The 24305-nt window shown below is 48.8% G+C and overlaps 1 protein-coding gene across 1 annotated transcript in view; it reads right to left on the reverse strand.

Annotated features, from left to right (window-relative positions):
- Window positions 1-24305, reverse strand: part of LOC125759285 (uncharacterized) — an 88658-nt gene that overhangs the window by 38404 nt on the left and 25949 nt on the right. The window contains exon 2 of the mRNA XM_049417697.1: window positions 1216-1491. Within this exon, the coding sequence (XP_049273654.1) occupies window positions 1216-1491 (276 nt within the window). The remainder of the gene's footprint in view (window positions 1-1215; window positions 1492-24305) is intronic.

Below are 24305 nucleotides of genomic sequence, written 5' to 3' on the forward strand. Positions count from 1 at the left end.
GCTACCGATTACGCGACCCGCTACGCAATCACGCGAGCCCTGCCAACCAGCTGCGCTACAGACGTCGCTGATTTTTTACTTCGGGATCTTATTTTAGTGCACGGTGCCCCACGCCAACTGTTGATAGACCGAGGCCGTACTTTCCTTTCTCAAGTGATTGACGATATTCAGCGTTCCTGTACCACCCAGCATAAGCTCACGACCTCTTACCATCCCCAGAAAAATGGGCTGACAGAGCGCTTAAAACGGACCCCGACAGACATGCTTTCGAAATACGTGTCGACCGACCATCGTGACTGGGACCTTGCACTGCCCTACGTGACGTTCGCGTACAATTCTTCTCGGCACGACACCACTGGATACTCACCGTTTTACCTTTTGTCTGGACGCGAACCAACGTTGGCATTGGATACCTTCCTTCCGGCTGCTGCAGAGTCGACCACAGAACACGCACGCCACGCTATTGCCCGCGCTGACCACGCCTGTCAGCTTGCCCGCAACAGATTGACGGCGTCTCAAGATACACAGAAGCACCGTTACGACGAGCGGCATCGTGACGAACGTCTTCCAACGGGTTCCCTCGTTCTTCTCTGGTCCCCAACGCGACGTGCCGGCCTCTCTGAGAAGCTACTTTCTCGATACATGGGCCCATACCGCGTGCTTCGACGGCTGTGTCCGTCGTATTGACGGCCAACACTGGCAACATTGAAGAAAGAGAGTGTCGCGCGAGTTCTTTTTATCCTTTAGGGGGACGGTACGCTGTTTATGCGATTGTTTTTCAACCAAGCGGGACTCGAGCGGAGGACTTCGGTGGGCGCAGCCTGGGTGGGCGGTCGGTTTGTATAAATACTGCCTTCAACCAGACTTGCTCTTCCTTCGCATTGCCAGCGCGCACTGGGATCAACATGGGGCTGTCGACAGCCTACGATGTCTAAGTGGCGCAGACGACAGGAATGACAGAGCCCACAGTGAGGAAGACGCCGGAGCCATGTTGGAGGCGAGCTCTTACGTGCGCATCACAAATAAGGTGTGCATCACAGATGAGACTATTTGAGGACCATTAGAAATTCGTGCGTCGTAATAAAAAAGAAATGTGTTTCTGCTGACAAAACGTTTTTCAACAGATCTTGTACTTTCTAAAGTTGATCTTCTTTAATTCTCAATGCATTAAGTTGAAGGCTACTTCAGGAAATAGTGCACAGCTTTATGACATACCTGAGCGTTGATGATGTTCTCTCTGTGTATGAGAACAGAATGGATAACTGGTGGGTTTGGACACAGCACCACGTCATCCACCAGCAGGTAGTTGGCGGTGCAGTTGCTCGAAGGCGCATAGAAGCTGTGAAGCCGGAATGATATGTCATGATTTGAAAGCACTGGCGTCTGCCAGCGACAGTAAAGGGGACCACCAGCGCCAAGGACCTCTTCTGAGAAGCCAGACTCCTGGCTGCTCCGGTAAGGAGGACGAACGGCCGGGAACCGGAGAGAGCCCTGCAGTGAACATGATGAGCGCTTGAATCTTATTGAGTACATCTAACACCTCCGCACTGTGAGCTGACAAAACATTTACAGACCTTTATCATGTTGCAATAAAACGGACTTCTCGACGCAATGAAATGGTATATCTCCTGGCAGAAGCCAGTAGCACTGTTTTTACAAGCCAAGCTTAAGTGTTTGTCAATTGACGACCCCTTCATGATAAGGAACTCGGATGAAATAATCAATTTTTTATAAACTAACGCTGATAAAGCTTACCAACCTATTTCCATTGACATGAAGGATCTTGTGTTGTGTTGTGAATGCGCTTGTGTTGTCGTGTTCTTCTCCCTTTGTCTCCGTTGTAAGTGCGCGCTCTCCTGTGACGATGAATACATACCAACTCGCCCAGTTTTCTGCTTTGTTATGAAGGATCGTTTTTACTCCATTCCTTACAAAGACCTGCTAGAAGTAGTGGAACAGTATAATGATGAATATGGTGCCATCAAGTTCCAGAATGATGCCTTGATATCTAGCAGCCATTTTCGGAGCTTTTAAACTTTTATCTCGTGTGAAGTTTTATTAAATGGGTGATGCCGTTTATCTACAGAAGAAGGGGGTATGTACAGGATTATGCATTGCACCCATACTCAGCGATCTTTTTTAGATGTGAAGCATCTTATGGCGGAGTTAAATCCTGTGCTGGTGTGCGGCGTGACCACCCCTACTGCGCATGCGCGAACCCTCTCCACACACCTCCTCCCCCACTTCACCCTCTTCCACTTCCCCTCCCCCTCTCCCCTTCCCTCTCCCCTTCCCTCTCTCCACATTCCCCCTGAAACTCGGCCTCGACATGCCGAAACGCTGCTTCGCATGGTCTCATAATCCCCTATAGCGGAAATGGTGTGATTTTTGTCCCGACGCGATGTCATTCTGTCCGATATAAATTCACCCAAACAAAATTGCGCAAAGCGTTTTGTTATGTTGATGATTTCTTCTTTTTAAATGCGAAGCATTTCTTAGCGAACTTCTGCGACTTTGAGCGTATCTATCTATCTATCTATCTATCTATCTATCTATCTATCTATCTATCTATCTATCTATCTATCTATCCGCCTACGACTTTGTGCTCTCCTGGTCGCTTGGTTAATCGAATGTACACCAAAGTTGGTATGCCCCGCTCATGGGGCGCTGGCGGCCGTTTCGCTAGCTTCATCTACCCCGAAATTGGTATCGCGCGACGTGAGTGTGTGACGAACATCAAAACACGAGTTAACATGAAAATCATGACACGCATGTCATGTACAGCATGACTTGCGTGCCACGCTCATGGGGCGCTGGCGGCCGTTTCGCTAGCTTGATATACACCAAAATTGGTATCTTGCGACGTGACTGTCTGACGAACATAATAACACGAGTTAACATGAAAGTCATGACACGCATGTCATGTACAGCATGACTTACGTGCCAGGCTCATGGTGCGCTGGCGGCCGTTTCGCTAGCTTGATCTACCCCGAAGTTGGTATTGCGCGACGTGACTGTGTGACGAACATAAATAACACGAGTTAACATGAAAATTATGACACGCATGTCATGTACAGCATGACACGTGCCACGCTCATGGGGCGCTGGCGGCCGTTTAGCTAGCTCGATATACACCGAAATTGGTATCTTTCGACGTGACTGTCTGACGAACATAAATAACACGAGTTAACATGAAAATTATGGCACGCATGTCATGTACAGCATGACACGTGCCACGCTCATGGGGCGCTGGCGGCCGTTTAGCTAGCTCGATATACACCGAAATTGGTATCTTGCGACGTGACTGTGTGACGAACATAAATAACACGAGTTAACATGAAAGTCATGACACACATGCCATGTACAGCATGACTTACGTGCCAGGCTCATGGTGCGCTGGCGGCCGTTTCGCTAGCTTGATCTACCCCGAAGTTGGTATTGCGCGACGTGACTGTGTGACGAACATAAATAACACGAGTTAACATGAAAATTATGACACGCATGTCATGTACAGCATGACACGTGCCACGCTCATGGGGCGCTGGCGGCCGTTTAGCTAGCTCGATATACACCGAAATTGGTATCTTGCGACGTGACTGTGTGACGAACATAAATAACACGAGTTAACATGAAAGTCATGACACACATGCCATGTACAGCATGACTTACGTGCCAGGCTCATGGTGCGCTGGCGGCCGTTGCGCTAGCTTGATCTACCCCGAAGTTGGTATTGCGCGACGTTACTGTGTGACGAACATAAATAACACGAGTTAACATGAAAATTATGACACGCATGTCATGTACAGCATGACACGTGCCACGCTCATGGGGCGCTGGCGGCCGTTTAGCTAGCTCGATATACACCGAACTTGGTATCTTGCGACGTGACTGTCTGACGAACATAAATAACACGAGTTAACATGAAAATTATGGCACGCATGTCATGTACAGCATGACACGTGCCACGCTCATGGGGCGCTGGCGGCCGTTTAGCTAGCTCGATATACACCGAAATTGGTATCTTGCGACGTGACTGTGTGACGAACATAAATAACACGAGTTAACATGAAAGTCATGACACACATGCCATGTACAGCATGACTTACGTGCCAGGCTCATGGTGCGCTGGCGGCCGTTTCGCTAGCTTGATCTACCCCGAAGTTGGTATTGCGCGACGTTACTGTGTGACGAACATAAATAACACGAGGTAACATGAAAATTATGACACGCATGTCATGTACAGCATGACACGTGCCACGCTCATGGGGCGCTGGCGGCCGTTTAGCTAGCTCGATATACACCGAAATTGGTATCTTGCGACGTGACTGTCTGACGAACATAAATAACACGAGTTAACATGAAAATTATGGCACGCATGTCATGTACAGCATGACACGTGCCACGCTCATGGGGCGCTGGCGGCCGTTTAGCTAGCTCGATATACACCGAAATTGGTATCTTGCGACGTGACTGTGTGACGAACATAAATAACACGAGTTAACATGAAAGTCATGACACACATGCCATGTACAGCATGACTTACGTGCCAGGCTCATGGTGCGCTGGCGGCCGTTTCGCTAACTTGATCTACCCCGAAGTTGGTATTGCGCGACGTGACTGTGTGACGAACATAAATAACACGAGTTAACATGAAAATTATGACACGCATGTCATGTACAGCATGACACGTGCCACGCTCATGGGGTGCTGGCGGCCGTTTAGCTAGCTCGATATACACCGAAATTGGTATCTTGCGACGTGACTGTGTGACGAACATAAATAACACGAGTTAACATGAAAGTCATGACACACATGCCATGTACAGCATGACTTACGTGCCAGGCTCATGGTGCGCTGGCGGCCGTTTCGCTAGCTTGATCTACCCCGAAGTTGGTATTGCGCGACGTTACTGTGTGACGAACATAAATAGTAGGAGTTAACATGAAAACCATGACACGCATTGTGCTAAACGGCATACAAGACGATGTATGCAGCTCTTTGCTGGCTGCTTCGCATTACATCGATTCCCACAATGCGTGGGATCTGCCGGCATTTTTTTATTGAGTGTGCTTCAAATGACGTTGACCGTCAGGTTGCAGAAATTCTGCCAACCATTAAGGAGTGTCTGGTTCCCCTTGATGTTACGTATGAAATACCGGAAGGTAGTATCCGGTTTCTTGACCATCGTCTGTTTTGTTCAGTAGAACATACTTGGTGGTGCTATGAACCACGCTCAGAAAAGCCTCTCCTGCAGTAAAACTCAGCGCATTCGAAGCTAATTAAACGAGGGGTTGCCAGAGCATGCTTTAGGAATGCCTTGATGAAGTCATGCCATCACACTATGGCCGCTAGTTTTGCAGGAAAAAGCAAGCGATTATCCCTAGCAGGCTATCCAGTGTTGGTGCAGGTGTCAGTGGCTGAGTGCTTGTTGCAAGTTTCACGTAAGCGGGGACGTTCGCAGAACAATAGTGTGCCCGATGCTGGAAAAACCGGTGTCATACCATATGTGTATAAAGTATCACATCAATTGAAGAAGATAACCCGGACAGAAAACGTCCGCGTAGTGTTCTCTGCTCCAGAGAAACTAGGTCGACTATGGAAGCTGAAGAATCCTCAGGAGTCCCAAGCCGCCTGTGGAAAGAGGCATGTGGATAGGTTTGTTGAATATTCTCTAGCTGTCGTGCATATACTCCCTCTGTCATGCGATGTGGTCTACATAGGATAGACGGGACGGACAGACGGGACATCGGACAGATGTTTTCGCAATTACCGCCTGCGGGAGCATTGTTGCAATGTAAAAAACAAGGTTTCCTCAGGCAGTTTCCTGGCTACGCATTGTAAGACCTGTGTATGCACTCCTTTGTTTGATCATTGCGTCGTTCTGAGCCGCAGTCGTAATCAGTTGACTCGTGAAATCATCGAGGCGAATTCTATTGCGAAATGTGTGAAGCTGTGTGTGAGTACGCCATCTATAGCCTTATCTGAAAAAGAGATCGACTTTCTTGAGCGTGTGCAATGGCGAAAACGGCGCTTTCTGGTCACGTGTGCTGCGCGACATGTTTAGTTGTTTTAGGGGTGAAGCTCCTTAGGGTGTGGGTCGTTCCCTCCTCTGTAGTAGTAGTATGTAGCCACCTCGCCCGATCGGCAACGGGCGAGCGCCGATCGGTAAAGTCCCCCCCCTCTCGCCTCGCCACGCCGACGCTCCGCGCTCGCTGCGTTGCAGATGCGTGCTCTAGGTAGCGTCTGCTAGCCAGTTTCTTGATTGAAAAAACCGAGTGCTCGCGCTGCACAACCGTTCACTGACCAACCCATATATATACGCACTGAATTTTGACCTCCAAGGTAGTGCCTGTGTGAGATTTCTCCTGAGCGTGATTAAACAATAAAAATTCACAGCTTACATGTAAAATTAAAGTGAGCTGCAAGACGCCATGACCCTCATCGACCCTTTAGTATAAACGCGCCCGATCTGACGTCGTTGATGATGTACTGGGCAGAATTCATGGAACATTCACATATGGCACTTGTCATTGGTGGCAGGCAATCGTTCGATTTAGTGCGGCGACGTACGCCAGGGGGACCGTTGTAATAAAATCCGCTCCCTGTTGGCGCGCTTTCACTTTCGCTCGGAGTATTCACGGTTTACCGATGATTCTCCCCGGAGCTTCGCCCCACTCATCATCATTCACCCCGTGGATTTTTTTTGGTAAGTTTACATATGCGTCACGTGTGCTGTGAGGTGAGCCATATATTGTGCTGTAGGGTCATGAAATAAACAAAAGTTTCAAGCTTAGTGCTCATCATGTCGCCTGTGTTTCCTTCTTCGCTGTAGCCTCTTTTCTTCATGCTCAAACTGAGCTGCGCTATACCAAAACGATATTGTAATGCACCAACTTGCCCAATCTGCAGTACTTGCCATATCTTGTGCCTAGAGCCCCCTCGCCACCCAAGGAAAAGGTTAAATTGAAAGCGCATGTCAAAAGCTGCAAGTTAGATGTGCACAGCTGTATGTGGGGGAAAGGTATGACGGAACTAAGAGTCTTAAAAAAGGACCACTATTGGGTACAAGTACAAAAAACGCGCTAAACAAAAGAACGAGCGAAAGAAGGTGAATTTTTTTCGATGGACACTTGTTTCTCTATATTATACACAACCAACACTTCTTAATTGACGACACTTCTTCAAAGCGTCGTCAATTAAGGAGAGAAACGGCATGGTTTGTGCTCCCGAGTAATAGGCTAACGTACGCCTGTCTTCAAGCATACACTATCCCACTGCGCTTCCGCAATATGGGAGGCAGAGCATCGTAGCTTAAGCCGCGAACGCGCGCAGAGGCCACGTCCCGCTGGCCTCTGTCACGCTCCACTAGGGCAAGACATTCAGCCGTCGACATCGCTGCCTTTCAGCAGCGCTTATTGCAGCAGCTTTATTAGTCGGGGCTATCTCACTTGAAGCAGTCGGCGGCGAAGAAACGCCGTTGCTGCCTGTGGAAGCTGCACTACTCCGACGACGAGCCATCACAAGCTAACAAGAAGCGAAAGGCGAAGAATGTAACTGCATGTATGGCGAGTCCCCGATGCCCGTGCGGCCAGTGTTCCTCGCTGGTATTGAGATGTGTTAAGGCGTTTATTGGACGGCACTCAGCGGCAATACACAGTGGCTACAGTCAAGGAAAAAGCACGGACTCCGAGCACGAGCGGCATTCAGAATAGGACGATCCACTAGAACCCTCTGGGGAACTCAACCCATTAAACAGTACCAAGGCTTCGCCACAATTACCCCAGGTACGAAAAGGCAGCCGTCCGGCGACCTAACAGCTCGTCACGACGAGTGGGTCATAGTCGGCCTTGAGGCGCTCCACGTTGACTATGTCGCGCCCTCGAATGCGCATGTTCGGAGAAGGCTCAATGGGTTCGGTCAGGTAGTTGACCGGGGATGTTCATTCGACGACACGGTAGGGACCTTCGTATTTCGGCAGTAGTTTTGTAGAGAGGCCAGTTGCAGTGGTAGGGACCGAGACCCATACGAGCGCTCCAGGGAGGAACGTGGGATCAGAAATAGTGGTCCTCGAATACTCCTCTGTCGCTCTTGTTCATGCGTCGTAAAGGTCTGCGCAAGCTCGCGACACTCTTGAGCAAGTCTGGTTGTGGAAGAAATAGGCGCACACTCAGATGGATCCTGCTTGCATGGAAGTATCGTGTCGACGATGTGCGATGGATGCCTTCCGTACAGTAGGACAAATGGTAAAAAACCCGTAGTGCTCTGAGGGGTGGTATTGTAGGCGTAGGTGACGAAGGGCAGAATGGTATCCCAATTTGTGTGATCGGCGGCGACGTATATTGAGAGCATGTCGCCGAGCGTGCGGTTAAAGCACTCGGTTAGGCCATTCGTCTGCGGGTGGTGAGCAATAGTTTTGCGGTGAACAGCATGACACTCTTTGAGAATGCCTTCGACGACTTCCGACAAGACACGGCCTCGATCGCCGAGAAGTTCTTGGGGTGGACCGTGACGCAGTATGAATCGGTGTAGCAGGAAGGAGGCAACAGCGCGCGCTGTACCCGCTGGGACGGCGGCGGTTTCGGCGTATCGCATGAGATGGTCAACAGCGACGATGGCCCAGCGGTTACTAGCCGACGTCAGAGGAACTGGCCCATACAAATCCATGCCGACGCGCCCAAGTGGACGGTTAGAGCAAGGTAATGGTTGTAGACCTGCTGGCGACACGTGCATCGAAGGTTTTCGGCGTATGCAATAGAGGCACGAGTGAACGAACTTCTGCACGTAACAGAACATCCCTCGCCAAACATATGTTGTTGAATGCGGTGGTAAGTTTTGGATACCCCAGAGTGCGCGAATCCCGGCCGCGGCGGCTGCATTTTCGACGGAGGCGAAAATGCTTGAGGCCCGTGTACTTAGATTTAGGTGCACGTTAAAGAACCCCAGGTGGCCGAAATTTCCGGAGCCCTCCACTACGGCGTGTCTCATAATCATATCCTGGTTGTGGGACGTTAAACCCCAGATATTATTATTATATTACCCCAGAGTGCCCGCATTGCGGATCAGTTTGGAAGGACTCGCATATTTCAGAACGCAGACTGCGGGGTATTACGAGTAGCCACTGGCGGCCGTCGGCGTTGTAATTTCGTCTGTGCAGTAGGTCGTCACGTATGGCGAAATGGTGGGCTTGACGACAAAACGCGCGAGTAGATGGTGTTGCCCACGGATCAGTGAGAGTCGATCAGGGAGGCGATCCATTTACCCTTAAGCTGTTCGGTAGCGATGGTGTGAACGTCGATGGAAGAAACGGCAATGAAAGATAATGAGCAGGAAGCGTTGCAGTCAGGCAAGGGGGAGCGCTAAGGGCGTCGGCGTCAGCATGCTGGCGTCCGTTACGGTAGAGCACGCGGATGTCCTAGTCTTGGAGGCGAAGTGCCCAGCGGGTGGGACGGCCTGAGGGATCCTTCAATGACGACAACCAGCATATGCATGATGGTCGGTGACGACATCAAATGGGCGACCATACACATAAGGTCGAAACTTTGCAAGAGCCGAGGTGATCGCCAGGCACTCTTTTTCAATGACGGTGTAATTGGTCTCGGCTCTAGTAAGCGTACGACTTGCATATGCAAAGACACACGCGGGGAACCCCGGTTTCCGCTGCGCAAGGACAGCGACGAGGCCTACACAGCTGGCGTCCGTGTGTACCTCCGTTGGGGCCGTAGGGTCGTGGTGACGTAGTATGGGAGGAGACGTCAACAAACGACGGAGCTTTGCGAGCGCGTCGTCGCACTCGGGCGACCATGAATTTAGGGGCCCGTTACTTCTAAGGAGCTTCGTCAGCGGTAATATGATGGTGGCAGTTTCGTATGAATTTTCGAAAGTACGAACACATTCTTACGACACTGCGCAGGTCTTTAACGGATGTAGGTTTGGGAAATTCGTCTACGGCCCGAAGCTTGGCCGGATCGGGAAGGATTCCGTCCTTGGACACTACCGTGCTACCTTGGAGCTACCGTGCTGCAAATTGGCACTTCTTCAGATTGTGTTGAAGGCCAGCGTTGCTGGAGATGCGCGGAGAAGTCCGGAGCGAAAACGACGACGTCGTCCAGGTAACACACACGTGTGCCATTTCACGTTGCGCAGAACGGTACCCATCATGCGCTCGAAGGTCGCGGGCGCATTGCACAGACCAAACGGCACGACGTTGAACTCGTACAAGTCGTCGGGCGTGACAAAGACTGTCCTCGGTCGAGCGTCATCAGCCACGGGTACTTGCCAGTACCCCGAGCGCAAATCGAGAGATGAAAAGTATTCTGCTCTTTGTAGGCTGTCAATCGCGTCGTCGATTCGCGGCAGCGGATAAAGATCCTTGCGAGTGATCTTGCGAGTGATCTTGCCGTCGGCAGTCCACACAGAACCGCACAGAACTGTCCTTCCTCGCAGCGAGAACAACAGGAGACACCCATGGGCTGTCCGAATGCATGAATGACTGCTGGACCTAATAAAAGTTGTTTTCATGGGCTGTCCGAAGGCCGAATAACATCGTGGCGGACATCGCGCGCGAGCGGCGTTCATACGAGGACGACCCGCTAGAAGCCTCTGGAGAGCGCAACCCATTAAACAGTACCAAGGCTTCGCCACAGATGATTTAAACATGACATCTGAGATTGCGCGCAATCTCGGAGGTCATGGTTAAAGCCCTGCTTTAAATGCGTCTTCGCCGAATAGTTCTCTATCGGCGCTAGTAAGTGTCATGACGTATTACCGAACTACGGGTAAACAGCGCGACAACGGGAGAAAAAAAGAAGGGACAGGACCAAGCGCTGACTGACAACGAGATTTTTAATTTGCCGCAGCGGAATATATACTACAACAGCATTGAATGTTGGGCTGGTTGGTACGGCAGCATGTTTGTGTACAGCGCAAGGATCGACAAAGACGGACTTTTCCATTGGTTTTCTCACACTTCTGCGAAGTGGTGATATGTTTTCTGCTTTCACGTCCATGTGTTCTTCAAATAATTTTTTTCATTTGCGAGTCAGCGCTCGACTGTGTCCCTTCCGTCGATCCTCGCGCTGTACACAAACATGCTGGAATATATACTCTTGGAAACACGAATACAATGACCAGAAAGATGCGTATTACGGCACCGCTCCGCCCAGCCCCGCCACCGGAGAGCACCGTGCGATAGAGAATGTGCGAGAGATATAAGGAGCGTTTGTGTAGTGTTGCGCATGTGCCTCGTTAGCTTTGTCAGTAGAGCGCCAGGCGCTTATTGTCGTGGACCGAGAGGTCGTCGGTTCCATTCCCGGTGGCGGAGCTTTTAAAGACGATAGTCTTTCTTGGGGAACTTAAACCCAGAAGTTTTCGTCTGTCTGTCTTTCTGTTTGTCACCCGATTCAGCCACACGGCCAAAGTTTAACCACTTGCTTACCGCTCAGCCATCTTGAACTGGTACGGCCGTTCATAGAAGAAGAACAACTTTATTAATGCGCACAGGTAGTCCTGGTGCAGATGGGTGGAGCCCCTATTCCAGGGCCCCACTGGCTTCTGCGGCTCGCCGGGCCTGGCCGAGGGTTGCCAGCTGGCTTCCCAAGTCCAGATCGGAGAGTCGCGCCTCCCACGACCAGTTTGCTAGTGAGTCTTTGACTCTTGTGAACACTGTCGATTAAAAAGTAAATATTATGCATATTTGAGGCGCACCATCAATACATGTTCCTTTAATAGAAAATACGTAGATAAGTAATCCCGAAGACCCTAATGTTTCTTAGGCTGCGCTGAAAATGCGACGCTATGAGGCAGATGCGGCCGTTCAACGTAGAGGAGGAGGTCTCGTGTAGTACGACCGGCACAAGACTATCGTCTCTCGACAACATTTGCAGCGAAGCACGCAGATACGCGGCCAATTTTTTTCATATTCCGTAGTGTTTCTGTGAAGAATTTGCCGAGTTGGCGGGCACGACTTGCACTTGGTGCTACGAAACAGTTTTTCTTAAAGCTTTCTGATCTGTTATTGTCGACTTTATCAGCGTCATGTCTGTGACGGAAATACGTCATAAAACACTTTCGTGCTAAAAATATAAAAAAACAGAGCAAGACAAAAAGAACGAAAGAAGCAGAGAGAGAGAGAGACACAAGGAAAGACAGAGAAAGAGAAAGGAACAGAAAGAAACGAAAAAACAGAGAGCAAGACAGAGAATGAAATCAGGAGATACAGAGAAAGCGAGAGAATAGGAAAGAGGTAGAAAAACAGAAATGGAAAGAAACATATAGAAAAAGAGATACAAGAAACAGCAAGAAAGAGAAATAAAAATGAAGTGACACAGCGAAGGCCACTCACCTGCGCTCTTGCTCGGGCTCAGCACCACTAGTGCGAAGCTTCCACAATTTTTTAGCTTGCTGAAGGTGCCAGCCTTTGCCACCTCCCTTTTTGCTATACGGCCTCAAAGGAGACGGCTCATACGAGTCAGGTAGATGACAGTAGACTTTTAACAGCGGAGCTCGTTAGCTATTTGGATATGTATATGCATGTATATATGCAAAAAGGCACAAAAAAATCAAGCAGAAGAAAAAAAACCCGCATTTCCCCGAAGGGGAGTATGAGGAAGTGCGAAGCACGGGGTGATGCTATGAGGGGGCGCGCGCGACTAAACTGCAGAGCCAAGCGAAGGAGACGGCAGCGAGAGAGCACGCGCCAGCCGACCCACGGAGGTCTGGCCGTTTTTGCAAAGCACTTTTACTGATGATGATGATCTGTCTTCCGAACTCGTTTCAAAGAACCCGCAACGCGTTCAACTTGTTCGCGGCGTTGCGCACGCCCGAGATGGGGCTCAGGTTGTTGTCGAACCACAGTCGATCGCACACCGCGCAGCTATATCCGAAGCTGCGGTCCAGGAAGTCTCGCTTGAAGCGCGCGTCCGGCCGATCGAATTCGAGGGCCCGCGCTCGCTCACGCATCGCGCGTCCCTGCGCCAGATCGGCTTCGGGGTGCTCGCCTCGCTTCGCACGCTTTCGTTCGGCGTCTCGCCGCCGGCCTTCATCACCACAGGCAATGCGCGGGGCGCGCGCAGCCACGGAGCGGAGGGCGGAGCGCGCGCAGTCACGTGGGGCGTGACGTCGCTGCGCCGTTGCTACAGACGCTCCTCTCCGCTCCTCGCGCCGTTGCTATGGGACGGCGGATTCAGGGTCGCTTATAAAGTGCATTCGCACTTAAAATTCCGGAGCACCCAAGCGGGGATTCGAACCATCAACGCCTCATTCCCAAGACCGCTGCAATAGACAATTCAACCATGCCCCATGCATGGGCCGGCGAAATAACGGCGAGCTATTTATATACGCCATTCACCGCTGGTGGTAAGCAAATATCGGAGGAGCCTGAGCGTGTTTTCTATCACGCAACGCTCCTAATTTTCCAAAACATATTGAGCGCTCACAAACACGGACGTAAGGGAGACGACCAACACAAGGCGCAAACTTCAACAATTTTAATCAGGACGTCTTGAGGGGCTAGTTGGTTCATACTATGCAGGAAAATTTGCGCTAAACTAGAAAAGGACAACACAAAGAAGGAACACTTAAACAGATCGAGCGCACGATCTGTTTAAGTGTTCCTTCTTTGTGTTGTCCTTTTCTAGTTTAGCGCAAATTTTCCTGCATTCAACAATTTTATTTCCAGAAACCATCGAACTATTTATCCGTGCACAGTGGAACTATTTATTAGTGCACAGTTGCACATCACTGTATGATTCTTGTAAGGTACTAGCAAAGCATAAAGATAAAGACGTTCGAGAGATAATCGAAGCCCTAGTTATCTCTCGCAATGGTGACACATGTGTTAGTGCACCATCAATCGACCTCTTAGATCGGGAGAGGGCTTTTCTGGTTGGCTAGAGGGTTGACTGGTGGTGCCACTGTGCACGGACAAATAGTTTGGTGTTTTCTGGAAATAAAATTGTAGAAGTTAGCGCATTGCGTTGTCGTCTCCCTTACGTCCCTGTTTGTGAGCGCTCAAATAGTTTTCAGCTTCCGTTTACCAACACGCCCAAAAAATGGCAATCCTAATTTTCATTCACTTTGAAAAGTGCCCTTGAGCCGCGCACGACGAGTTCGCCTTTTTCTGTACCCACTCGTGATGCGAAAAAAAAAGATGAACAAAGAACACCGGGCACGCCTTACATCAGACGCCCCCGTGTGGCAAGAGACGCAGGGGGTCCTCCACGCGCCGCAGTTCAAAAGAAAAAGAAATATCTAATACCGTCTCATGCTTCATTGTTGACATTTGCAGACGCAACACTCTTAATTTTCTTTCAATTTGAATACTGCCCTTGAGACGCGCACGACAAAGTGGCCTTTTTCTGTACCCACTCGTGATGTGGAAGGAAGAAAAAACAAAACACCGGGCACACCTTGCATCAGACGCCCCCGTGTGCAGGAAACGCAGGCGGTCACTACACGCGCCGCAGTTTAAAAGAAAAAAAAATGTCTAAGAACATCTGATTCTCCATTGTGGACACTTTAGTTCACGCTTGCCCTGTGTATGGCTGTCCGTTCTTTTCGGGCGTCCTTCTTTGTGCTTCAGCGGCGCGCTGCAAGTATCGACATGCTTCTCGTTCTCCGTGTGACATTCCAATGTCTTGCTATTGCATTGATTGCGTCGCCCTTGCGGCCAAACTGTGACTTTTTAAAGACGATAGTTTTAGGGGCGAAGCTCCCTAAAGCGGCACCCGTTCGTCCCTCGTAGTCGTAGTGCGTAACCAGTCGTAACGCTAGTACCAGATCTTGACCTCCAAGGTGGTGCCGGTGGGAGATTTTTCCTGTGCGTTGTTGAACAATAAAAATTCGCAGCGTGCGCGTTAACTAAAAGCCGAATTCTTCTGTCTCTCATTCCCATTTAGCAGCCATTGGCATGTTCCAGTAGGAAACGTTAGTAGAAGTAGAAGTGTAAGTGTTAGCTAAAAGCCGACTTCTTCTGTCTCTCATTCCCATTAGCAGCCATTGTTTACCTCCAAGGTAGTGCCTGGTGACATTTCTCCTGTGCGTGATTAAACAATAAAATTTTGTTCAAAACGCCGTTGATTGATGAAATAAACCAACGAAAGACGCCAGATGTTTTCTAAAAGCAAAACGAAAGAACGTCAGATGTTTCTAAAGCAAAACGAAAAGACGCCAGATGTTTTCTAAAGCAATGGTTTTCTAAACAATGAAAATTCACAGCGTACATGTAAAATAAAGTGAGCTGCAAGTCGTCATAACTCTCATCGAACCTTTAGTATGAACGAGCCCGATCTCACGTCGGTGGTGATGTACTGGGCAGAATTTACGGAAGATTCACGGTTTACCGACGAACCTCCGCAGCTTCGCCCACTCATCATCATTCACTCCGTGGATATGCTGTGATTTTTTCTTCGGATACTTAGACGGAGAAATTTTGCTCTGTCTTTCTATCTGTCTTTCTGTTTGTCGGCACGATACTCGATTCAGCCACTCGGCCAAAGTTGAACCACTTGCCCTAGGGCCAGCCATCTTGAACGGCTGACTAAGTTCATACTTGTGTACATTGTCGATCAAAAAGCAAACATTACACATATCTGAGGCGCAACATCACTAGGTAAGTATTAAGTGGTGTGTTCTTTTAATGGAAAACGCATACATACGTAATTCTAAAGACCCTAGTTTCTCAAGCTGCGCTGAAAATGCGACTGCGCTGAAACTTGCCTTCCTCCGTGCCCTCTGCACGAGCTCATTGTTGTGTTTTGGTTTCGGTTCTGTATTGCACTGTACGAATGCCATGGGGCGCGGCTCTGGCATTCCTGTTTTACCCAGGCGACGTGTAAATAAAAGAAGGTGTGGAGAGTACTCGTTGAGTGCGGACGTTTCTTCTGCTTCAGCGCTTCGCGCCAAACCGCGTGTTCGGGCTGGCTGGCGTCCCCGCCGGTCGCGTTGGTCACCGCCGGTCTTCGCCTGCTGCTGCGCCGGGACTACCAGCCCGCAACACAGCACTCATGTTTCCCGAAGTATTGCCAAATGGCGTCCATATCTCACGCAGCGCCTCTTCTATCGTCTTTAGACGACATTTGCAGCGAGGCACGCAGATACGCGCTACCTTTTTTCTTTGCCCTATCGCGTAGACCAGAAACGGCGCCTGGCTATGACGTCCCTGCGCGTTGCCCCGACACCACTTAGCACAGCTGTGCCTCGCTTCGCATAGAAAGAGAGCCGTATGATTACGCTGCTATGGTCGAGAGAACGACAGAATGATAAAGAAAAAGAAAGACAACATAAGAAAGAGAAACAAATAGAGAGAGACAAAGAAATAGGTAAAAAAAACAGGAGAGAGAAAGAAAGCACAGCAAATCCTTGTGTTGTATAGTATAGACGATTTTGCGTAAGCCATATGGGGGCCGTCACATTGGGGTATTACACGAACGTTTTCTTATTTGTTTCTCGTGACGATAATTGATAAAAACAGGAAACGTCGTATGCGGCAACCCAACCATTTTGATTTGTATATGTCCACCGCAACAATGTTCGTTTGGTTGTTTAAGAGACAAAACGGCAAGGTTAAGAGCACATTATGACAGCACCGAAATCCGTTTGTAAATAGTCTATAGAGAAGGGGTGAGGAGGAGTGATGTGAAAGTGATGATAATTATAATAATAGTAATTGTTGGGGTTTAGCGTTCCAAAACCACGATATGATAATGGCAGACGCCGTAGTGGAGGGCTCCGGAAATTTCGACACCGGAGATTAGTTCACGTGCACCTAAATCTAAGTACACGGGCCTCAAACATTTTCGCCTCCATCGTAAATGCGACCGCCGTGGCCGGGATTCGATACCGTGACCTGCGGGTCTGCAGTCGAGAACCACAACCACTAGAGTGTGCGTTGTCCGTGTTACTTCATCGTCGACGTTCTTGTTCTGCACCAACGATTTTAAATGCGAAGCATTTCTTAGCGAATTATTGGCACTTTGAGCGTTTCTCTCTACCTATCTGTCTATTTAGCCGCCTACGCCTGGGCGCTCTCGTGATCGCCTCCTTTACTTGGTGTAGTCCAAAATCGGCATGGAAGGGTAAGCGGACTTGACGATTATGACTCTCTGGTCATGACATGAATAACATGAAAATCCTGTCGAGTACGTCGGCAAACCCTTTCCGCCAGACACTTGTGGCACATACCCGTTTACCATGGGCCGCGGTGTACTGGTATGCGCCACAGGTGATTAACAGTTTATATGTAACAAAGAACGGCGAGAACAGATATTGGTAATTAAATTTGAGAGCGTTAAGAAAAACACGACATCGGGAGTGGTGGCCCGACGAATGCAAAGATTAACCCATATATGCCCACTGTCCTAAATATAGGACGCTTCTTTGATGCACTCTAACATCGCTATTTCTTTAGCTGATGACTAGCGCCACCTACATCACATCAAGCAGGCCTCATTCTCAACGTGTGCAAGCCTAGACATTGCTTGCTTTTCATGCTGCCACGTGCCGACCGCTTTCTCCGGGCAAGCGCGTGCTTTTGTGAAAGATGTCATGGAGAGGAAGAAGTGCACGCGAAATGCCGACCGATTTCTCCGGGCAAACGCATGCTTCGTATAAAATACGTGATGGAGAGGAAGAAGTGCAATGTCGGTGTGCACGTAAAATGTTTCAAGGCTTACCACACTCGCACCTAGCACCTCTAATGCCCATTGTCCCATATTTATAGGACGCCTTGAAAAAGTGTTTTGTTTATCTGGCAGTAAATAAAAAACTTGTGCTTTCATTTGAGGCTAGAAGTACACTTTTTGTAAAAAAAAATTTCATTTTTTCTGACTTTGGGCATATATGGGTTACAAATTACGATCCCAGCAGCAATCGAACCCAAGAATTCTGGGTGGCTGTCAGGTATTCTACCACAGAGCCACAGCAGGTCAAGAAAGTGCTTTGTAAAAACATCCTATGCAGGCGCAATGTCGGTGCAGCGTCAATTATGGTTGTGGCTCTGGCGATCTAATTTTATAACAGCGCAATAAACGCTACATGTGTACTTTTATGATACAGGCTTCATGCCAGGTTAGCATCTGTGGTTCCAGTGCTGGCTCCGCTTTTATAGCAACTTGATAAACATTACATTTGTATGCCTACGATTTAGCAAGCTATATTGAAGTATTGCTCGACCCCGGATGAATACGCTACGGAAAGCTACGTATGATATTCACATCATCGCACCGTAAAATGCACTTCGTTTCGATAATACAGATGTACGTGATCTGAGTGCTGATATTACTTCACACCATACGTTACCCTATAAATGCCAGTGCTGTCGACGTGCCTGGTAAGCCCGCGATGTGCGCACCACTACTACAAGTACAAAACGCGTCGATCCACCTCGTAACGCATTGCTCAAAGCCAAAAAAGGAAGATTCGCCACAAGGGCGAAGCAATGAATGTGACAGCAAGAAATTGGAATGGGACACGAAGAACGAGAAGCCGTTCGATACTTGCAGCGCGCCGCTGAACCACAAAGAAGGACGCCCGAAAAGAACGCACAGGCATGCACGGGGCAAGCGTGAGCTAATAACTGTCGCAGTTGTTACACGTCTTTGTGCTTGATCAACGCGCTGCAAGTGTCGACAATATAGAAATGTAATGTAATAGTATGGAGAGCTGGGCGAGTTGGTTTGAGACATTATTGGAAACATTTCGGCGCGCACACAATAGACGAAAATGAAAGGCGAGAAGACAAACGGGCCCGCCCGTTTGTCTTCTCGCCTTTCGTTTTCGTCTATTGTGTGCGCGTCGATGTGTTTCCAATAATGACGACACTATAGAGTGAGAATTAGGGCCCCAAAAAATTACACCATCTCCCGCTAAAGGGGACGATGAGGCGATGTGAAGCGAGCACTTGCACGATAGCTTTCCGTTGGCGTTCGTTGGGCATGCTACCGACCTTCGTCGTGGAACGCGAAGAGGGACGCTACGCGCATCGTATCTTCCATGTAGCCTGGCCGTTAATTCTCACAGGGCGAGCGGGGAACGCGGTCGACAGGCGGGCGAGAGGGGGCAGCGTAGGAGAGGAGAGAGAAGGGGAGGGGACGCGCATGCGCTCGAGCTCATCGCGGCGTTGCGCAGGAGAGAATTTCGGCATGTCTAGCCCGCGTTTCAGGGGAAGAGTGGAAAGGGGGAGGGGAGAGGGGTATGGGAGAGGGGGAGGGGGAGAGAAAGTGGAGAGGGGAAGGGGAGATGGAAAGTGGAGAGGGAATGTGGAGAGGGTATGCGCATGCGCAGTAAGGGTGGTCACGCCGCACACCACCGGATTGAGCTCGGCCTTAAGATACTTCGCATCTAAAAGCTTGGGGACCAAGGAGCTTGTAAGCCGCCAGGGCGCATGCGCACAACCCAAGCCACTCTTGGGCTCTTGTGCTCGCGTTCGCCCAAGACCCAAACAGCAAAAACTAGCGTGGGTATGATGGCCCGCGTCTGGCATGATTTTAATTTCACCACGTGTGGCGCCCCGTGCGTTTGTGCTAACGCAGCTTGCGTTTGACCCATTCTCAAGCTCTGCTGATCCTCCCAACGCAGCTTGGTGACCCGGTGTCTTGGGTCCCCAATGCTCAATCTCTAATAGAAAATCAGATGTTCTTAGATACTGAGGCAAAAACCAGTCAAAAAGACGCTAGACAAGGGGAAGATGTCACATGTCACTTATTCCCCTTGTCCGGTGTCTTTCTGACTGGTTTTTCTGACAGGTGCACAACCTGTAATATGGGGCAACAAAACATCGTTTCACTCTTTCGCGAGCTGCACTGCAATTACGTTTGACGCGTACTACAGCGAGAACGTTTCTTTACAAATGTAACAGCGTACTTATCTGACGAGGTTGCTTCCGCAGCCCACTCAGCACGTACTGCATACATTGTGGACTTGCATGAGCAAGTTGTTCTTGATGTTCCAATAAAATCAGCGAAAATGTCGAGGCTAAAAAAGACGCGAAACACGCTCTCCCACGGGCTGAGTTTCGGGAGTTTCACGTTTGCTCTGTGTAGCGTCTGCTGGCGTGGCAGCCCGCGCATGTTGTTTCGTCGCGTGTGCGATAGATGGCGCGACGCGCGATGCAAATATGGCGATGCGCATGGAATTCGCTGTGTTCTGGTCTATATAATGCGGCGCGCGCATGCTCCCGTTGCACTCTGCTTCGCAACGGCGCAATCGACGCTCGCGAAGCTGAACGTAAGCGGCAACGCAGGCAAGCGATCTCGAAGCTGCGACAGGGGCCGGACGCTTCGACTAGTTTCGGTATTCAAAACTAAGCGTCCGCCATTGTTTTGGTAGGAAGCAAAAATTCAGCAACTTTCGTATGTGTGGCCTTTGCTTTCCAACCTACGCATCAATAATGTAAAGCTATGCAATTATGAGTAGATATAAAATGTGTTCTTGGCTATTTTCTTTTTTTTTAACAACCTATATATTTATCCAGACGCTGCATTCGTTGCGCCGACTGGCAGCGCTTTCGCTCTTATCACTTCTGCTGACATTCCGTTCGTCTGCTCCTGCCGTTTTCACTGTGCACGTGTGAAATTTTTGAGAATGCCTTGAAGGTAAAATTTTCGGTGTTTGTGAGTGTGAACGCGCTCAAAATGTCGAGGAAAGTAGGAAAAGGACACAAGGCGTGCTGCGCTGCTTTGTGGTGCAACAACTCTGGAAGAAACAGCGCAGCGAAATTTTTCCGCTTCCCACCGGACGACAGGCAAGCACATGCACTTTTTGTTCGGTACGAAGAATCAAGCGCTATCCTTATCAAAACAGCTACAGGGCGAACCGAAGAATTTCTGTTGTTGCTTTACAGTGAACCTCCTTTTTTTGGCACTGCGCATTTGTCAGTAATGTTGTAAGCATGTAAAGCTACTTGTGGACAGTTTCTCGTGAGCCGATTCATGCCAGCTGACGCGCAGAAGGGAAATTTCGCTTTAGTATCGGTTTTGTTAGCGGTAACTCGTAATATTCTTTTCTTCGAGAAGAAATCTTGCAAAGTATGTTTGCCGAATGTGCTTCTTCGACGAACTGGTTCGGCTTAAGAGCATTCCGACGACCAGTTGCTTGTAGTGATATTACCACATTTCAATGTTTAAGAAAGAACCCCCAAATTTATTTACGTAGCAGTGACTGCTTGCATTCCGTGTTACAAGAAGTTCGCGTTACCTGCGCTAAGGCTGAGCAGCGCTTCGCTTTTGAACCTATGAAACATTCTTTTCGCCCTTTTTCGCACTCTCTATATTTGTGTCGCTTTTACATGTTGTTTATTGATATCCAGGTTAGAGCACTGCACGGGCTCGGGCCTACCCGAAAACCCGGGCCCGGCCCGGCCCGTGGGCCGGGCCGGGCCGGGTAAAGTAGTTTACACGGCGGGCCCGGGCCGGGCTCGGGTTTGAAGCTCCAGGCTTAGGGCCGGGCCCGGGTTTGAGGTGGCGGGCTCGGGTCGGGCCGGGCTTGGACTTTGCTCAGTTCTTAAAGGAACTCTTAAAGCGATTCAATGAATCGGTTAAGACTGATAAAGTGAGAACACGAATGTAACTGGTTTAACCATCATAAGGAGAAAATCAAGGGCAAGGTTTCATTTTTAAATTCCGCGCCGAAAACTCCGCGCGTGACGTCACGGATTTCAAACTGTATTTGTCGTATTAAGGGGACACTGGGTCAACGAAACTTCTTGAAAGTTCGTATGTTAAGTTTATGGCCCTCTCAGAGGTCAATGTACTTAATTTTTACCGATTAGGAACAACGTAGATCCCAGTATACGCCACGACGTCATGACGTCTATGACGTCACGGTGTTTGTTGCACAATAATCAAGATGGCGTCAGCACCCGCATTTTCTTTTTGTGCGTTTTCTCGCTTACGAAGACTCTTGTCGCGGCGAGCGTAGTCATTATGGTATTTTAAGAGTAATTTACTGATCTTCTTTTGCCTCTTTAGTATGGGGCTACTTGATTTAATTGAAACGGGCGAGCTAAAAGTAAATACACCAGGCGCAAATATAATTACCATCTCGTCATTCCGTGCTTTATTTGCATTCGTTATTATTTTATATCGCGAATGTTATCCTGTAATCACCGTAATAAATGTAATATAATAAATTTATAACTATAACTTATCATCGCAAGTGCGATTACGGAGCTACCAGGCGGGGAAACGTTCTTGAAAGTTCCAGCCCTCCACTAAAACGAAAAGACTGCGCGGAGTCTCGTTGCGTAAAATCCCTACAAAGACATTCTTTTTCCGTGGCTTCGTCTTGGTTCCCGGAGGTCATGTGACACGAGATGGAGATGCACAGCCTGCTTTGTGTGCCCGCATTGTTGACATCTGAGCGTTGGTCTTGTTCCGCTCTATATCAGGGGTCTCAAAGCCGCCTCAGCTAACGGGCCGCATTCACAAAAATTTACTTCCGCAAGGGCCAGGACAGTGACGAAGGTAGGAGTCGAGGGGGGGGGGGAGGGGGAGGAATAGGCGGTACCCAGGCCCGTAGCCAGAAAGGGGCCCTGCCCCCCCCCTCCCCCGACATTTTGGTGAAGTAGGTGTGGTATTTTTACCAAAAATAAATGGTGAAAATAGGTGTTTTTCTCATATAGTCAAGGTTTTCTGGCTACGGGCCTGGTTGTACCAGATGTCAGATAACGTTGCCGTTTGAAAGACTTTTTTAATATATCATACATGGGTAACTTCTGAAAGGCATATTTGGTGGCAAGTTTCCACCAACATACCGATACCATCTCCAAAATGACTAAAATCTGGACGCCAATTCTGCAATATAGTGTTTTGTTTCACGGTTATATGCATCAACACATGGTGGCTGCAGGCGGTGCCTCACGAAAAAAAATGCTTTAGACCTGTTATGATTGTGTAGCTCAAAAGCGTACTTATAAATAAATAAAAAAGTGGGACGAAGACAGTCATGTGGGGCCGCAGGCCGCTAGCAAGAGGTCCGCGGGCCCCGTGTTTGAGATCCCTGCAGTAAAACGCGTTCTTGGGCTAGTTGGTGCATGGTCTGACAAAAAATTTGGAGGCACAAAGGAACGAGGACAAGAAATGACAGGACTGGTGCCAGTCCTGTCATTTCTTGTCCTCGTTCCTTTGTGCCTCCAAATTTTTTATCAGACCCCTGCACTATATAGTGCGAGAGCTACATGATAGTGCCCCAACAGCGTTGGAATGTGCAGGAACAGGACAAGTCCATTAAACATGTATATTCATGTATAAAGGCAAAGTATATTAGGTTGACGAAGTATCTGCCTTAACATAAGAATCACGAATTCCATGCCGGGTGATGTCCCCTTACTTCGATCGAATCATATGCATCCAATGAGTAAGCGTGGAGAAGCTTATTCGCACCTTAATTACCAAACTAGAATGAACCCCGAAAATAGATCGCAATCACTTCGTCCATCTACTGCCAGTCCTATGCCTACCAGCGTAGGCCACCTTCTACCGGTGCAACATCGTTAGGAAGGCATACACCATTATATTATGAAAAAAAAAAAAAACATTGTCCTGTGCAAGTCGTGCTTAACAAACACTGCTGAAAACTGCAAGGACAAGCTCTCAGAGGCATTTATAGATTATATTGAAGTGTGACACAACGTTCGGGAACGAGAGAAATGAAGGGATCAGCTTAACAGCTATTGTTATTCTGCAGAGGTCCAAAAAGACGTCCTAAATTTGCTCCAGTGGTGGAAGTTAAGAACGACGACTGCCGACGCCTTCACATTTCGCAAGCCCCTGGGACTAGCGCAAGCAGGAAACTAGCGTGGCAGGACATGTGATACAACGGCGCATGGTGTTCTTATAGCAGAATCATTTTTATAATTTGATTTTTGTTGTACAATAACATGCGAGCAAATACATTATAAACTATACCACAAAAGCTTATAGACTATATATAATAGCGGTAGTGTGACATATGAAAAGAATGCTATGATAGTTATAGTTTCTTATTTGCCATTCCGCTTCTTATACGTATTTCCAAAGTGCATGCGGTGCGCGCGGTTCGTTATAATTATTATCTAGGTTAGTGTAATTACAACAAAGGTAATAAATCTGGCTTTTTCCTCTATTTCTCTTGATGTGGAAAGGTGCTACAATGATGAAGATATGTGTGCTACATATTTACAAGGGTGCACAAATGACTTTGTCTTACAGCACGCTTTAAAGGGACACTAAAGGGAAAAGCGATTTTCGTATTATTAGTAAATTACTCTTTCACAATTTCAAAATCCCCACACCGGCCGCCGCGAGAAGACACATGGGAAGCGAGAAAACGCG

Source organism: Rhipicephalus sanguineus, chromosome 7 (genome assembly GCF_013339695.2).
Source record: "Rhipicephalus sanguineus isolate Rsan-2018 chromosome 7, BIME_Rsan_1.4, whole genome shotgun sequence".
Lineage (NCBI taxonomy): Eukaryota > Metazoa > Arthropoda > Arachnida > Ixodida > Ixodidae > Rhipicephalus > Rhipicephalus sanguineus.